This window comes from Colius striatus, chromosome 5 (assembly GCF_028858725.1).
Source record: "Colius striatus isolate bColStr4 chromosome 5, bColStr4.1.hap1, whole genome shotgun sequence".
NCBI lineage: Eukaryota > Metazoa > Chordata > Aves > Coliiformes > Coliidae > Colius > Colius striatus.
Genome location: NC_084763.1, coordinates 7998268 through 8016207, shown reverse-complemented (window position 1 = coordinate 8016207; position 17940 = coordinate 7998268). Strand labels below are relative to the sequence as shown.

General features: G+C 43.0%; 1 protein-coding gene across 1 annotated transcript; it reads right to left on the bottom strand.

Annotated features, from left to right (window-relative positions):
• Positions 1-5035: 5035 nt before the first annotated feature.
• On the bottom strand, positions 5036-16934 carry SFRP4 (secreted frizzled related protein 4). Its single transcript, XM_061996824.1, has 6 exons — positions 16393-16934; positions 16173-16253; positions 16015-16080; positions 13481-13679; positions 9427-9490; positions 5036-6254 (listed from the first exon to the last, which is right to left on the bottom strand). Exons 1-6 carry the CDS (start codon positions 16832-16834, stop codon positions 6066-6068), a joined length of 1041 nt encoding a protein of 346 aa, XP_061852808.1. The 5' UTR covers positions 16835-16934; the 3' UTR covers positions 5036-6065.
• Between the last annotated feature and the right edge of the window lie 1006 nt (positions 16935-17940).

Sequence of the window (17940 nt, the reverse complement as noted above, 5' to 3'; positions counted from 1 at the left end):
TTTTTACAGGAGTAGAAATGCTGAAAACAGCATTCTAATTCTAATTAAGAGTTAAATTAAGAGTTAAATTCTAGTTTAATTCTACTTAAGAGATCATGGAACTTCTGACAGAAGCTCACAATCCAATAGCTTGATAGATGTCATATCCAGGATTTGGACATAGTGGATCATTTATTGCACTGGTCCTAGAAATTTCAGTTAGCTGTAGGAGTACAGTAGTTCTGCCTGTGTAAGTGTGATATAATTTTATCTGCTGAATTATTGCTTTTTTTAGCCAGCATTCTTCAACCTCCATTTCATCACTCAATGTAGCAATTTTTTTCAGATTGGTTTAACTATTAGATGTTGAAATGTTATATTCATTTGTGTTAATATATTCATGTGAGTCAATAAGGATCCCTGCTTTTTGCTTGGTTAAAATGCTGCTTTGGTTAAAATGATCCAGTAGATTACATTGAAATATTATACACAGATCCATGACAGTTTTTCCTCACATTGCACAAGCATCCAAACTCAAATTGAAATGTGAGAGCATTTATCTATTGATGCTTATTTTCTTCTCCTAAATATGTCCTTGGTCATAATGTCTTTTAGCAGCTCTGGAAAGGAGGAATTGAAGATATATATTTCAAAACAATAAAAACAACTGTTTCAGTCAGTTGATGAAGACATTAAGATTCATGAAGCTTTTATAACTTTGAGATACAGACTTTAGTGGAATTATCAAAAGCATGCTAATCAAAACACTGTCAATGGTTTAAGGGATTACTTTGTCTCATTAAAAGTTTAACTCAACACCTGGGTATTTTACACATAATTTAGGTTGTCATCCACTCTTCTTTGAATTTTATATTACTGTGGCACAGACATGTATGCAACTTTTAAGGATGTGAGCAGCTGTGATTGGATTGACAAGCATCTCCACTGATAGTCAGGAGGAATGTGTTCAAGCATTGAGTTTCACAGATTAAAACCTTCTTACAATTAAATTTACACAAAACCTCTGCCTCTAAATCTTAGCAAAAGTCTAACTCTGTCCTTTTATCTCATATCTCAATGCCAAATCAAAAAAGAATGTGACCTTCATTACCATTTATTTAGAAAAGGTCTTGTGGTTCAGCGTAGAATTAGTTGATACAGGGATGTGATGAAAATTCTTCCAACACTAACAAAAGATAACGTAATTAATCTTCTGATTTTTGTCCCAGCAGGAGAGAAATGAAACCACAGGGCATGTTTATTTGTACAACAGACCACACATTTCCTTGTTTAGGAACTTTAATGAAATCATGATCTGACACTAAGACTGCATTAAAGATCTGTTTCAGTTTAGAGTGGTAAACAAGCTGACTCTAAGCCTCAAAATACTGTTTAAGAATAATTAGTATGTCTGATTGTAGTGAGTGTTTGTACTGAATTACTGCATGATAAGAGAAGTGGGGGGAAAGCTTTTTTCCCTGCCAAGAAGATGGAGTCAATCAGCTTGTGGTTGTGCACCACTGCACTGTTTTCCCTTTTGCTCTGACTGCTGGATGAGCTATACCAGCAAGTCAGACCTTGCAACTACCTATTCACTTTATCCACAGTGTTTTTGTGAGCAAATGATTTGCTTTCTTCTTACCTTCCTCAGAGGATAAATAATAATGTGCTGAGTGTCTACAAACTGAAGTTTTCATCATACTACAAACAGAAGGAACTGAAATAATTCCGTTGTCAGTCTATTTGGAGCATCTCTTGATCACGCTGATGCATCCACCAACCTTTTATCTGTAACATAGACCTTCTGATATATTTAAGGTACTTTTGGGTTTTTATCTGAGTATTTTCATCTAGAAGACTGTGTCCTCCCTTCCAGGTGTTTTCCAGTATGCTTATCACCATATTGGTTCATCCACAAGCATTTTGGCAGTGACAACAGGAGCCAGTCTGATGTTAACAGATTACCTGGAAGATCCTTTATTCACTGCATATCTAACAAGAAAGTTTGAAATCCTGTTTCACTTTCCAATAAGGCTGCTGTTTCATTTCAGAGATGTTACAGGAAACACAGTGTCAGCAGTTGAAACTGAATATAGTTTTTCTGCAGAGCCTTAACAAGGTCTAATTAGAAGTAGTGTAACCTGCAAGTTATTGGGGTCTTTCTTTACCACAATTGGAAACATGATTTTGAATGCTTGTTGACTCACATTGAAGATTTATATTTATTTACAAAATTACTTGGAGCTGCTGGGGTTTACCAAAAAAAAAGCTGGTTGAGGAAATGTTTCCAGCTGTGCATTTACACTCAGCTACTAAGCACAAGCAAAAAGCGTGTGTCGGTTGTGCATAAATGGAGTCAATATTTTTTCAGGTTTCATTGGTTTGGAATCTAGGTTACAATGCTGGATAAAATCATTTAAGAGCTGTTTGATTCTTTTGGATTAGAAAATGTTCTTTTTATTTGCACAGGATGTATTTCTCAGTTATATGCAACGACTAGACAAAAGGAACAAACTTGCAAGATTGAATTGAATTCAAGTGACCAGGTCATTCAGGTCTTGTTGGAAAGAGGTTTATGTTCTGGCTTTTTTTTTTAAATGTGGTTCATAAAAGAGTTCTGATTTTCATTTACAGTCAACTTCTAAAATGGTGTTGATTATTCACAATTAGAGTAAATATTTTTTCAGGTTTCCTTCTTTTGGAACTAAGGTCAGAACATTCAGTGAAAATATTCAACAGCACTTCTTACTAAACCCGGCACATGTGTGTGGAAGGTAGTAAGAAATGCACTAAAAACATATGTTCAGTGTTTCAGGCAATTTTTAATATATACAGAAAAAATACCAAGACCCTCAGTAGGAAGGCAGCTGTAACACTGAGGAAAAACAAAACAGGTAATTTTTCAGCTGTAAATAGGTACAGTTATTACTTTTGTCCAGCAGTAAACTTTTTGTCCAGTCTGCTAAAAAGAGATTTCATGACTGGGATGCACTACCACAGCAAATGTCTGCTCCTGGCCATGGATGTGCAGGAGGAGAGCAGAGGCTGACTTTTTGCCACATGCCAGAGAGCTAAAGAGGTGAGGGGACTATGTGGGGGGGGCAAGAAGGTGCATTTGCCTGCTCAAACAGCCCTCCCTGCTCCAACATCTTTCTCAGGCCTTTGCAAGGGGATGCTCTGGGTCTGGATTCAGCTAGCACTTGTTGTCACAGTGAGTTAATAATTGTAAGGAATTTTCAAAATGGAATTACTTACATTAGTGTTTAACTATGTTGACCTGTGGCTTCAAACACATCCAAAAATTGATTTAGGAAAACACACAACCTTGCTAATTCATACCCTCTGTCTGCACAGCTGTTCTTTGTATTATGATAGCCCTTGTTTTTTCTTGTACTATCTTTCCTTCTTTGTTATTCTTACCATATCAGAATGAAAGTTGGTTATCACAAGGCATTTGTGAAAAATGTTAAGGAGTTTGGATAAAACAGGCTTGGTGCATCAAAGTTTATTCCAAAAAAACACTGGAATGGTCAGGCTAATAATGCTAACTTGCAGGGAGAATGGTGACAATTCTCTGAAGAAAAGAGCTTTTTATTTTTCCCCTTTGATATGAAACTAATTTATCTTTTAACAGTTGTAAAACATGTAATGTTGCTATGAAGTCTAGCTACCTGTTCCAAAATTTTCATTCAACAAACATTACCCTTGACTATGTTCACAATGAAACTTGTCCAAGTGAAATATCAGAGCTTTGGTATTCATTATTTCAACATCACATTGATAGGACTGTTGTTCATTTTCGATAGCTGACCTTATGTACATGCATTGGGGTACTTTAAATCAGGATCCATACGTAATCAAAGCTTAAGAACTCTTGCTACACAGAAGATACAACCATTTTAGAAACTTCCAATTCACATTGATCTTTTAGACCATGCTTGCTTAAGCCAGCACTTTCAAACTCACCTAATTTAGTCACCTGCAATGAAGTTGTATCTCCTTTTATTTCTATTTCAGTTTTTCCACTGCATGGCAAAGGACTAAGATCTCAGCTATAGTCTATATTCAGCCACCTAAGTTCGTGGCCTGTGTTTTTTAGACACGTCAAACACACATCATTCCCACTGAAGTCATTAGGTGTAATATATTCTCAGCGTTCCTGGCATCTGGATGGAATTTTGGATCATATTCTGCAGATGTTCCATGGAGATAAAGTTCTGCACCTGCCCAGAATTAGCAGGAAGGGCTACATTCAGATGCTGACCTTTCCATATTTTAACCAATAGTTCAAAGCTCAACTGAGGATCAGGTAGGTTTGGGGATTTTCCACCTGAAATACCCTATACACTACTGTTCCACTTTTCTGGAACACCTCTGTTCTTTTGTTTTAAGTATCCTAACTTGGCATCTATGATTTCTGCTTGTGTGAGGACATTACCAAGTATATTTCTGCTGCTACCAAAATCACTCCCAACATATTCTGCCCCGAATTTCATGCATGCAAATTTCATTGGCATTCTTGCAATGACAAAGATCAATATAGTGACATGACCAACTTCAACTCACAATGGAAACCTAGAACTCTTTCTTTTTCCATATAGACCCCCTCTGCTTTAGAAAGATTTGTTTTGTTTTATAGATAGCAGAATTGCCAAGTCTAGTCCATAGCTTTGATGCAGGAATGTTTGAAGGTCTTTCAGGTGTCTGTCGTGAGGTCTTATGATGTTGATGCAGGTGATTTTCTTATCCAGACTGTGCTATCCACACTGCCTCATCCAGCACAGCTTGGGACAAATAGTATAAATACCATCTTGGAGTTATGATTAGATAGTTAGATTTATATCACTTTTGCTATTTTAATGCCTCCCATGGCAAATGTTAAGTCAGTAAAACTTAGTACATAAATAAAAGCATCTGCTTTGCCTGTGACCCTTTGCAGGGTAAATGTTACCTTTTGTTCAGCAAAACTGCAAATAGCCACTTGTTTTGACAAGTTCATGAACAGGGACAAGCCTTATTTATTTATTCATTTATTTATTGTTTATTTGGTATCAGAGCAAGGTTTAGAAATATGGTGTCAAAAGACAAAAAATTACCCAAATGAAACTGAGCCACATGAAGCCCTGTCTTCTCCTTCATACTGTACAGTAGCTGTCAGTTATGTTTAGAATAACGCTTCTATTCCAGTTTTCACAACAAAGCCATATTACAGCAAATATGTGTTGCTTTTAGAATTCTACAGATCTGCTTCACTTTAATCTGTCCTTTTAAAAAATACTGATTTTTTTTCAATTAGATGCTTAAATACATCTGAAATGATAACAACAGAAGCCAGCCTGAAGTACAACAGAAAAATTAAATGTGTGCTTTCCATGCATTTTTTGCTACACAAACCCACAAGATCAAATATTAACACTGTAAGCATATTTTTGGCATGCCCAGGTGCTTATTGGTAAACTATGCTTTTGAACACTCTGAAAAAGGGCTGATTCCAAATAGCAGGTAGACTTGGCTTCAGCAGCTGCTGCAGTTGCTGCCTGAGATGTCTGCCAGAGGTTACCATCCTGCAGCTGCCCATTGCTTTCAGCGCGCCAGACTAACTCACCAACTACTGTGCTGGTGCACTTTCTGAGGAGAGAAGAGATCACAGTATCACAGAGTCTTAAGGGCTGGAAGGGACCTTGAAAGATCATCTGGTCCAACCCCTCTGCCAGAGCAGGACCACCTAGAGTCAACTCTCCAACATCTGGCAGGGAAGCAGAGCAGTCAATGGGCACAAGGAGTGAAACCTCTGCCAGCCAAGGCTAGATCTACCTAGAATCACAAATCAGAGCCCTAAGATAAAGCTCAGTCAGCTTGAATATGCCTACCTTGTATTAGTGCAAACCTACACTCTATGGCTTGCAGTGGCTTGAAACAGGAAAAGCAAACCTCTTAAAAGTAAAGTGCAGCAAAAAACACAAGTCTATGTAGAAACTGCCGTGAGTTTTTAGGTTGATGAGTTCTGGATTAATACAACAAGTCAAACAAGCCAGATTCTGATCCTCATTGTGCAGGGAAAGTCTTTCCTTTTGGAAATTTCACACTCATACTCTTTTAGGGCTGACTTCCTTCTGTCCATTTCTTGTTTTAATGGCCTTTTTGGGGCCACTGACCAAGGGGCTGCTGTTCTTGGTTGATGGCTTTGGGGCTCCACTCCGACCACTGCGTCCTGCGTTCTGGTTCTTACTGCGGGCCGTTCGCAGCTTTTGCTCTTGCAGTCTCTGTTCCCATCTCTGTGGAAATGCAGAAGACAAAGAGGCTGAGTTAGGGAAGGACCTAATCATAAATAATTATGTCTTTATCAAAGTTATCCTGACTCAACAATGCCAGTGTTGCTTTTAATGGTTTTGTGCTTTATTCTGCAGGGCTATTGATGTCAGTACACTATGGCTGTCTGAAGGGAGACCCTGCCACCTGTTCTTCAGCAGGGGAATTTCCACTATACCAACTGATTAAAATGACAACTGCACATCTCTTTGTGTGCATAAAGCCAGGGGAGCATGCCATCAAAAAGATGAGATCTGCGCACTGGAGCTCCTTTGTAAACTCATTCTTTGTTGTCTTACTGAAGGTGCTACTTGACTTTTCCTCCAGTCACAATCTGGATTTAAACACACAGCTACAGAAGAAGGTGGTATTTACTTTCTGTTTCTGCTTTTCATTGGCAGGGGGAGGATTGGGCTGTTATGGGCAGACAACAGAGATGACCACTGGAATCACAGTGTTCAGAATTGGAATGCAGTGGTTGTGAATAGTGCACATGCAGCTTTCCTCAGCAGCATCCCTGAGAAGCTTTGAAAAACAATTAGATCAATGAGACCACTGAAAAGAATAGCTGTGAGATTTCCCAAACTGAAAGTGCAGTGGATAGAAAAAAGGTTTTTACAGTGAGGTTAAGTGGTTAGGTGGTCCAAAATTCAGAGTGATCCACAACACTGCAGCAGAGATGGCAATCTTTCACCTCTGGGAACAGAAATGCTTCTTTTAAGGAAAATAAAGGTAGATAGAACCTGGAAATGGTCTCAGCTTTCCCCTCTATTGAACTTTCTCTTCTACAGCTCCCAAAAGCAGGAGCTTTGCTCAGTGATCAGATCAAGTGATCTCCAGCTTTCCTATTTAGTATCTCTGCACTGACTCTGTTGCATCTCAGACTCTTGTCCTGGCTAAAGAAGAAACCAGCCATGTTGTGGTTATGCTAACAGCTGTCTTCTGTGGTCCCCAGACAGCTCAAAACATTCATTTTAAGTAGTAACTCAAGATAAAAGTTGGATGCAAGTCATCAGAGATGAATGATGGGGACTAAAATGAAGCCAATATGACATCTAGCTCCATTCTAGCTATTTTTGTGTGGCCAGGGTCATTATATGCCTCTTTATAAAACAAAAAACTATCAGCAAACATTTAGATGTGTCCCACACAGACATGTTTAAATGAGGATTTAATTTATTAAACTATTAATATCAGAGGCAATGACACATGCTTTGAGAAGTATTTTGTTTGGCAGCCACACATCTATTTGACAGTGTGGAAATTAATGATCAAATAGGTTTCAAGACAATTAAAAATGTCAAAACAGTGTGAGGAGGCCACTAAAATATTCTGTATGCCAGTAACAGGACATTAAGTTGATAGCTAAGAGATTTCAAGAGTTTCAGTAACACATCAGTACACTCCTAAATCCCATATGGTATTATCTGCAATAGCAAATTACTTCTTTATTGAAGATTTTAAGCTTCTTTTCTTTCTCTCATATAGCTTCTACATGAATGAGGAGAAAAAATTGTAGAAGCATCAAATTACCATTTCCTGCAAGCAGTCAGTCTGTAACTGAAAAGCTTCTATTGATGGATACATACATCTTTGTTCCTACTCTCCATCAGTTACCAATCAGTTCATAATTAAAATGCATGTATGTTCTGAATGCTCTGAAACCTTTTCTGAAATCCATAAATAACTTTCTTCCATATCTAAAAGTGTGAGGAAGAGTCAGATATTGTCTTGATCCACTCTTTCCATTATAAAGAGGAGTATGGAAACAGGGAGTGACAGCAAATGCTATCCTAAAGCCCCAAAAATGTGGGGCAACTTGCTGCTCCTGCCTCCCTATATTACAGACATTTCATAGATTCATAGAATCACAGAATGGTAGGGCTTGAAGGGACCTTAACAGGTCTAGTCCACCCCCCCTGCAGAAGCAGGTTCACCTAGATCAGGTTGCATAGGAATGTGTCAAGGCGGGTCTTGAAGATCTCCAAGGAAGGAGCCTCCACAACCCCTCTGGGCAGCCTGTGCCAGGGCTCCCTCACCTCAACAGTGAAATGGTTTTTCTTATGTTTAAGTGGAACTTTTTGTGTTCCAGCTTCATCCCATCACCCCTTGTCCTGTTGCTGGCTACTATAGAAAAAAGGGATGTCCCAGCCTCCTGACACCCACCATTTAGATATTTATAAATGTTAATGAGATTCCCCCTCAATCTCCTCTTCTCCAGACTAAACAGCCCCAGGTCCCACAGCCTTTCCTCATAAGGAAGATGCTCCAGTCCACTGATCATCTTGGTGGCCCAGTGCTGGACTCTCTCCAGCAGTTCCCTGTCCCTCTTGAGCTGAAGAGCCCAGAACTGGACACAGGACTCCAGATGAGGCCTCACCAGGGCAGAGTAGAGAGGGAGAAGAACCTCCCTTGACCTGCTGCCCACACTCTTCTTGATGCATCCCAGGCTGCCATTGGCCTTCTTGGCCACGAGGGCACATTGCTGGCTCATATTTAGCTTGTTATCAATCAGGACTCCCAGATCTCTCTCTGCAGAGCTGCTCTTCAGCAGTTCGACCCCCAGCCTGTACTGGTGCATGGGGTTGTTCCTTCCCAGATGCAGGACTCTGCAACTTTCCTTCCAATGTTTTCTGAAATCAGTAAGGGGATGCCCAGTACCTTCAGCCAGTCTTTAGTGGGAAATAGCTGGTGAGAAGTCTTCATCTCCAGCCTGCAACCTTTCATGTATCCAATGCAGTGGGTTTTATCTTCCTTTCTTACCTAATGTGGACTGTGTACTCATCTGCATACCACCTATCTGACAGTTACTTGCAGTGATACAAAAGGTATTCCTAGATTCATTAGTGTAATAAGCCAGAGTTCACACAAAGATCATCCAATGATACTATTTAGGGACAGTTTGCAGATAAATAGAGATAAAATTTTAGAGACTCAAAATCCAAGACTATTTTTTTTTTCATTTTCTCTTAAACTTCCATGTAATTATGAAGTATGAACATGCTGAAGTGAAAATAATCATACCCAGAGATGTTACAGATATCTGAAGTTCAAGCAAGTCACTCAATACTGAAACAGAACAAAGGCATTTAATGTTTTACCGAGGATATCAGTGTTCTTTTCTTTGGTTGCACTTACCTTAAACCTTTTGTTCAGTTGATCCTTCCATTTTTCAACTAGACATCCATCAAGAAGCATCAACCTGAAAATTAACAAATAGATACAAGTTATAGGTATTTCTAATTTTGATCCTTGAGGTGTCAGTCCAGGTGATTTAACACAAACTGAGCCTGAAATGGTACTGCCAATTTGTGTGCACAGAAAGAACAGGCAGAAAAATGTTTTCCTCCACCCCTAAATGCTTTTTAATGTCTTTCTTCATGTTTATATCAATACCTCTGAAATTCTGCTCTAAGCTCTGTACAAACACAAAACAGTTTGCAGAAGAAATCAGATTTTTACAGCCAAAACTGCACACATGCCCAGTAGTGAGAAAACTATTTAGAGCCTGTTGTCCTCACCTGCAACTATTCTGCAGTGGAAAATTGTCCCATGTCTGTCACTGTTGAAAAAAGTGATGGGCTGGCTAATACCCCATGAAATTGTTTAAATATATGCATACATGTATTTTTACTTATACCCACTATATGTTTGCGTGTGTTTTTGTGTGCAGGAGAGTAAACCCATGTCTATTATTTCTGAATTAGAGCAAAAGCTGTTTCACAAGCACCAGCTGACAAATGTTAAGACGTTATCTGATCACTTACAATCACCTCCATGTCTACCTATAAATACATGAGGACAGTATTATGTATTTCCTAGATGTAACTACTTAATGAGTGCTTTAAAGTGAATTTGGGCAGTGATACTTGCCTACCAATGGCATCAGGATAGCTCCTGTGTGAAAATACTGAGTCTAGGTGTTATGAAATGAACAAAACAGAAATGTAACTATTCAATGTGTATTCCTTAAACCGCTTCTGAAACAGTTTGTTCTAAAGCAGTCTGATGACACAAATTCTAAGTCCCAACTTAGAAACAACTTTTTTATAGCACAAAGATGATGGAATTTCTGTATTTCCTCTACTACTAACTATTTTGCCTTTTTTTTTTCTTATTTCACAGAATGGTAGGGATTGGAATGGAACTTTTGAGACCATCTAGTCCAAGACCAGTTGTTTTGTCTTCGTTCCATTTCTTTATTTTAGCTACTGGGCCTTGCCTCAAAATGGCCTAATTTCCCTAGTTCTGGACATTATTACTATATATATTATATTATTTTAAATATTATATATTTACTTAGACATAAATGTTGGACAGAGACATCAAAACATCATTGTAAAGGCACCCAGTGTCATACAGCACTTTGCCAGAGAGAGAGTTTTACACAGTGTAGCAGAGCTTGACCTATAGTTTCCATAAAGAGTCTTGTTTCAAATACAAGTTCAAAGAGCATTCAAAATGCTGCCACTTGTAGCTATTAGCCACTGTGCACCCACTTTGCCCAAACACAAAAGGATTATCATAAAATAAGAAATCACAGAATGGTAGGGTTGGAAGGGACTTTTAGTGATTATCCAGTCCAACCCCCCCTGCAGAAGCAGCTCCACCTAGATCAGGTCACACAGGAACGTGTCCAGGCGGGTCTTGAAGACCTCCAAGGAAGGAGCCTCCACACCCTCCCTGGGCAGCCTGTGCCAGGGCTCCCTCACCTCACAGTGAAATAGTTTCTTCTTATGTTTAAATGGAACTTTTTGTGTTCCAGCTTCACCCCATCACCTTGTCCTGTTGCTAGATACCATTGAAAAAAGTCATGCCCCAACCTCCTGACACCCACCACTGAGATATTTGTAACTATTAATGAGATCCCCCCTCAGTAAGAATGATCATAGGGGTGAAGGCAAATATGGGGGAGCAGGTGTGCTGGCTGTATGCAGTCTGATGCCACCCCCTCAATATGCTCTGGAGCCCTGGGATCTGGGGAGAAGTGCTCATGGGCATGCATGTCAGTCTGCACGGACATCAGGGGCAGGGAGAGCCCAAAGGCAGGCGAAGGCTGCCCAGGGCTGTGGCTGCTCAGCTCCACAGAGGTGCCTCACTGAGCTGCTCAGAGCTTCTCCTGCACACACAGAATTCTCCAGGAATTTCCACACACAACAATAAGCAGTGCCACTATCTGATTTTCTGCCCATTAGGAAACATCACTGAAACAACTAATGGTACATTTAATTCGACAACCTCAAGTGCTCCAAGTAAACAGCAAAACCTCTTCATGTCACCCACTCCCAGGGAGCTCTGCAGCTGCCCCAGACAGAGCCAAGTTCCCCTGCCCAGGTTTCCCTGGGTTAGTATTTAAACCTCAGCCTTAGAGTGAGCCTTAAACCTCAACCTTACAGTGAGTATAAGCCTTGGAGAGCCAAGGCCAATATGACACATATGTCCTTTTCTTTCCAAGGAGAGATCAGGGAATTAACATACAGGACTGAAGCTAAAGCCACATCGTGATGAGTGAAACCACACAATGGTGTACATCTGATAAGACTTCTGTTCAGGTCAAATCATTGATTGAGATCCTAACTCTGTTGATGGGCAATGAGCATTTTGCTGTTGACTTCAGTGGAGGTTTTGCTTCTGGCATTTAAAAAAGCCGCTGTAACTCAAAACCTTCTGTTTGCATGCCACTGAGTTCAACAGGAAACACATATCATAGTTTATGTTTCTTTTCCAAATCTGTTTTAGTACACTATATGAAATTTAAAACTTCAGTGACCTTTAAAAACCATCACAAAATATTTAGTGAATGGTGTGTTTTTCCATAGTAATGGACAAGCAGACTGTGATCTTTCACTTTTGAAATCTCCCCTTCCTGACAGCCTCCCGAGGGTCCTCTCCAGCAAAGCCAAGCAGCTCAGAGCTCTTGGATCACAATCCTGATCGTGGTCCTTTTGTGTGACTCAGGCTGTCTATCCCTGACACAAGCAGAGGGCTCTAAATTGATCTTTGTGAAATATGTCCAGACCTGGAGGGGCAAGGTGCTGTGTAATAATAAAATACTGCTTCTAAAAAAAAATCCACAAGGTAATTAGGCATCAGATGGTAACTTAGAAATGCCTATCAAATGCTTTAAAATATGAACATAAAACTCAGTGACAATGTGGGTATGGCCCATCAAGCCCTACACAGAGATTTCCTATGGTCCTTACCAGTTAAAGGTCACTTTGCTGCACATTAAACCATTCACAGATATTTCAGAGACAGCCCTACGTCTGAGCCACAGCACACAGCCACACACATCTACTGTGCTACAACTTGTCCTGTTGGCATCTCTTCCTACTGGGACATTTAGGGAGATGGGATGTCCCCTTCTGCCTCAAGAACCCAGAGAGAAAAGAGAGCTGTGATTCACTACTCCATCCCCTCCAGGCCAGCATACTGGATTTCCTTCCATGCCTGGGGCTAGGCTTACTGCCAGATGAAAGGTCTGGTAAAGTTAGTCTAGTTTTGTCTTTTAATTATACAGCAGGACTGGCAAGCTGCTCTAAGAGTATTTACTTTTCATCTGCCATCCGGGAGCGGGAGTTCCAATGGCTGCAGCTTTGGCTGGTCCCAGCACAGCTGTGGGATCACAAACATCCCACTGATGGCACTGGTCCGAAGTATGGAGAGGCCAACAGAGGAGGCCTGGCTCTGTCTCCAGTCGCTCTGCAGATAGGAGATGGGTATCATCTCCTCTCCCCTCTCCTGGGGTTGGTGAGGCAGAACTATGCTTTCACATGGTCCAGCCAACCTGGACTACCATCTACAGCCACCATGGAGCTTGTAGCACACAAAGCAGCTCATACCTACAGAAAGGAGTGCTGGAAAAACACTCCCAAACAGCTGGAGATACCTGAACTGCTACATGATAGATTAAGCAATGTGCTGCCAGCATCTAATGCCACCAGAGTTTATGTTCCATGTATGTGCCAGGTTCTATAAACACCACATCGTGGCACAGAGCTGATTGGGAAAAGTTAATTACAGAAGCAATTGAAATATGCAGGTGTACTTGAGAGTTATCTTAAGAAAAACTACCAGCAATATTAACTGTAACTCAGAAAACAAGCTCATGACCAGAAGGGGAACTTTGCTGGTCCTCCTTCCCATTTCTCAAAGTCACAAGGTCTTCCTGCATCACATCGTCAGGGCTCACCTTGAGCGCCATTCATAGCACATGATGAGAACATCCTGCTTCGGCTGGAGAGGTGGACACTGGCAGGAGGAATTTGTAAGAAGAGGCACTTGAGACAGAGGAATAGGGGTCAAAGACTTCAGCGTGTCTTTGACTTCAACCACGGTCGTTATCTCGTTGCAATTCCCTCTTTCTACGCTTTTCACTTTGGCATGAATGACTGCAATTAGGAAAATAAGAGGAGTGAGAATAACAGTCTTAGAAATTGAAAGACACCTCAAAATTAGACCAAATGCATTAAATCGAAAGCTGTTGTTTCCACTGCAAAACTAGAACTGCTTCCTCATGTGTGGGCAAGTACAGTGGCTTAGAATAATAGAGGCCTGATCCCGATTTGGTTTGCAGTAGGTTTGTTGACAACTGTGAAATTAAACATGTGCTGAAATCTTTGCCAGATCAGGCCAAGTGATCTCGCCTGGAATCACACACACAAGCAGCTCCTTTCACTCAGGACTTGAGCAACACCCCTTGCATAAACTGGACACGTTCTATAGCCAAATTTGGCTATTTCCAATTAAGTAACGCATAATTTGCCTCACAGACACTCAGTGTGAATTCAGTCTTTGCAATAACAAAATCATTTCCCTGTAGGCTGCATCCAGGAACTAAAGTGTTTTCTTAAATATAAGAAGGGAAGGTTTGAAACTAGTAGTCAAAAACTAAGATTAGGAATGTTGTGATCTGTTCAGTCTATACTTTGTTTCGTCTTTTGCCTTTGCATTACCATCAACAGTAAGATTAAAAAAGCACACCCCGAAATGGGTTCTTCTGACTCTGGATACACAAACATCCACGTTTTTTACCTTTATTGAGGAGAACTGCATGTCTTCTGAGTGGAAGCGAGAAGGTGAAACTGTGTAGATTGCTCTGAGGATGATCCCTGGCTAACTCTCAACTTGCAAAACCTGGCAGTTCCTATCCCTGCAGCATTTCACTCTTTCTCTCTTGTGAGAAGTACCAAGCCAGAGAAAGGAAGCACAATTTTTGCACAAAGGGCTTTATCTCTAGGGAATGCCGAAATACCACATGGTGATCAGCCTACAGATCTGACCAACTAGAAAGATCACTTGGCTATATATATTTTAAAGGATTTGGGGAAAACATGAAAAATAAATACTTCAGTTGCAACTTGGTCTGCCTTGTCTTGTCTCTCAATTAATTTTCCATTTTTCTATTTAATTGAGAGGAGTCTGAATGAAAATCTACCACTCAAAACCGTGATCTCAACAAATTTAATGGAATTAAGTTTTGGGCCCCAGCCTACAGTTTTTATTCCAGCAACACTCTCACTGAAGTCACTGGAGTCAGGATTTGTACAGGAACATCTGTACTTCATTTTGGAACAGTCTTTTTCTACCACTGCTTTTTCATAGGTTTCAAGACAACTGTGGAAGTTCATCATCCCACCTGAACATATCAGTATGTTGTACTGAGATGGATCAAGGAATGATGTAAAAAGAATACATGACATAAATGTACCAAATGTCATAACGAAAATCAGTGTACAATTACCTAACTTAGATGTTTAGCTTGACTATTCCCATCAAACTAGGGTCTGGATGTCTGTTTTCTATACCAACAAAGAAGCAGGTAACTACAAACTTACTTTCGTCTGCTATCAGCCAAATAGGAAATGAATGGATATTATAACCCTGTTGCATAAAAACTGAATAAACCCCTTGAAGAAACAATCATCAACTGAGAGAAAGCCCATAAAGTACAAAAGACCATGATATCACTTGTTAATTTCATAGTCAACAGGTGTTTTCTGTTGGCATTACAGACATTTAACCTGGTATTTCTCTAATCTTAGTGTTTTTCCTGACTCCTGAAAACCAGGGGGCAAGGGCAGGAGAGCCAAGGGGGAAGAGGGGTGAATACTTAACTTGTATTGCCAATATCTTATGCAATATATGATAAAACTATCAGCCAACTCTCCAGCTGGCAGGTGCAATTTGTCATTGAATTCAATCTCTGACTATTCTGCACCAGATGAAACTCTGGTGAGTAAGTAAAAGAAAATATGAATTTCTAAGTAAGAAATTTTCACCTTGTTCCAACTTCATTCAGATTTACCAGTTTTATTGAGGCGATAAACCTCTGTTTACTCCACAGGAGCTGGCCAAGGAGCATGTGAGTCCACACTAGATGTAACTGCACTTATTGGAGTGACCTTTAGAGAAGCAAGCAGCCTTTCTGAGGAGGAACCCATTGATGCCAATGCACATTACCAACACTTCACAGGTTTTATCACAAACACACCATCATCTGTGCAATGGCAGCTACTACCTGCACAAGGTGTGTGCCAGTGGTGGGGCTTTGGAAGAGGACAGCTAGGTGTCCTTGGGCAAAAACCCACTTGAAAAGGCTGTGTTCTGCATGGTGTCTGCTGTGCAGCACCCAAACAGAGCTGCCAAAGTCACTGGGGAGCACAGAGAGGGGTGGGAATGGGCGAAGCAAAGCATTTCCCCCCCCCCTCCCCCCCAACCACTTACTGTAGCTGTAGTTCTTGGCCAGGTAGGTTGACAGTGTAGGCTTTGTCTTTTTGCACCTGCATCGCTCTTCAAAGGAAGAGAAGGGGAAATGGTTGAGGGGTGTCAAAGGGGGTCTGGCTCAGGGGATGGCAGGGGCAAGGGGAGATCCCAAGGCTCACCCTGGCCACGGCTCCTGCAGTCGGGCTCCAGGGGCTTTTCCGGCACCAGCATACCCTGTGTGAAGTCTGTCCACTTCACATCTGCAAACAGAAGCGCGGAGGGGAAGAAAAGCTGTCAGGGAGAGGATCCAGGGGCAGGGACGGGGGCATGGGAGCTCCGCAGCCCCTCCCGCCCGAGGCTTCCCGCGGCCGGTAGAGGAGGGTTCCTCGCAGCGCTCACCCTCCGGCAGGTCGGTGACGATGGCCTCGGGGGAGATGCAGACGCCGCGGTCGTAGACGGGGAGGTCGTCACAGGCCAGGCTCTCGGGCCAGCTGTGGTTGTACCGGCGCATGATGGGCTCGCAGCCGTCGCGGGCGCGCTGGCAGACGGAGCGGCAGGGCTTGATGGGGTCATAGAGGAATTCCAGGGTGCAGATCGGGGCGTACATGGCGCAGAGGAAGAAGGAGAGGACCGGGCTGCAGCCGGTACCCACCAGCTCCTCATACTGCTCGATGGCGAGAATGGCGTTTTCCTGGGTGCTGTGGTGGAGGTGGTTGGGCATGCGGGTGATGTTCCAGGGCATGGGGCGGCACATGGGGATGCGCACCGCCTCGCACGGCGCGCCCTGCGCCCGCGGGCTCACCCGCAGCCACAGGGACACCGCCACCAAGGCGCGCAGCATCCTCCTCCTCCTCCTCCTCCTCCCCTTGCTCCTGCTCCGCCGCCGCCCGCCGCCGCTCCGCGGGTCCCGGCGGGCGAAGGGCGCGGAGCGGCGTTGCCTCCCGGCGCTCGGCTGCAAGTGGAGTGAGGGGAAATCGCCGCGCCGACAGCCATGAACATCTCGGGACCACATTTATACCGGTGGCACGGGTGACGTGGGGCCGATCGCGCTCCCTTGGCAGCACCGCTCCTCCAGGGGAGGGGGTTGGAGGAGGGGGGGTGTGCGGGGTGTGCGTGTGTGAGTGCGCGCGCGTGTGTGTGTTTTGCTGTGCAGGCACGGTGACATCACCTCCACCCCGTTTAATCCCCCGGCGACATCACTGCGTCTCTCGTCCGCGGCTCCAGCTCCGCTTCAGTTTTCATCTGTGTCATAAATTCCTTCGGGTGGAAGGAGGGGGGTGGGATGGCGGGGGAGAGAAAGCCAAACCACACGCGTCTTTCGCGGGGCTGCGCGGGGAGAGGAGGCGGGAGAGACGGGGAACCCGCGACTGGATACCCCTCCCCCGCCGTCTGCGGGGCTGAACTTTACTCTACATTTTCCCAAGAGACGCAGAGTCGAAACTTTTTGCGGGCTTGGGGGAGCTCCGGCAGCAGTTCCTGACGCCTCCAGACGGTATCGCAGTTACCTCCGTGAACTCGGCACGGATGGAGACACGCGTGAGACGGACGGGCAGACAGACGGGGAAGTTACTCTTCACCCAGTTTGCTGGGGACGGGGGAAGCGGCAGGAGCCGGCCGGGGCAGCGCGGAGCCGGCGCGGGGCTGCTCTGCGGGCTCCCGGCTCCACGCCGCGCTCCCATCGCCTCTTATCTCCCCCTTGTCGCCCCTGCAAATGAGTGGGAGAAAGTATTTCGAGCATTCCCGAAGTTGTTTTTTATTTTCCTTTCCTTGGTGCTCCACCGCCACACGGCCCTGAAGCAGCAGAGTGGCATGCCCACGCCGGGATCAAGAGTCCCTCCCAACACACCTCTGCTCCCCCGTGTGCAGTCCTTGTGCACGGACTTCCCCTTCCTCCGCTGTAGGCAAATGTTGCATCTCAGCTTTCGAGGCACCCACTGAGAATATACG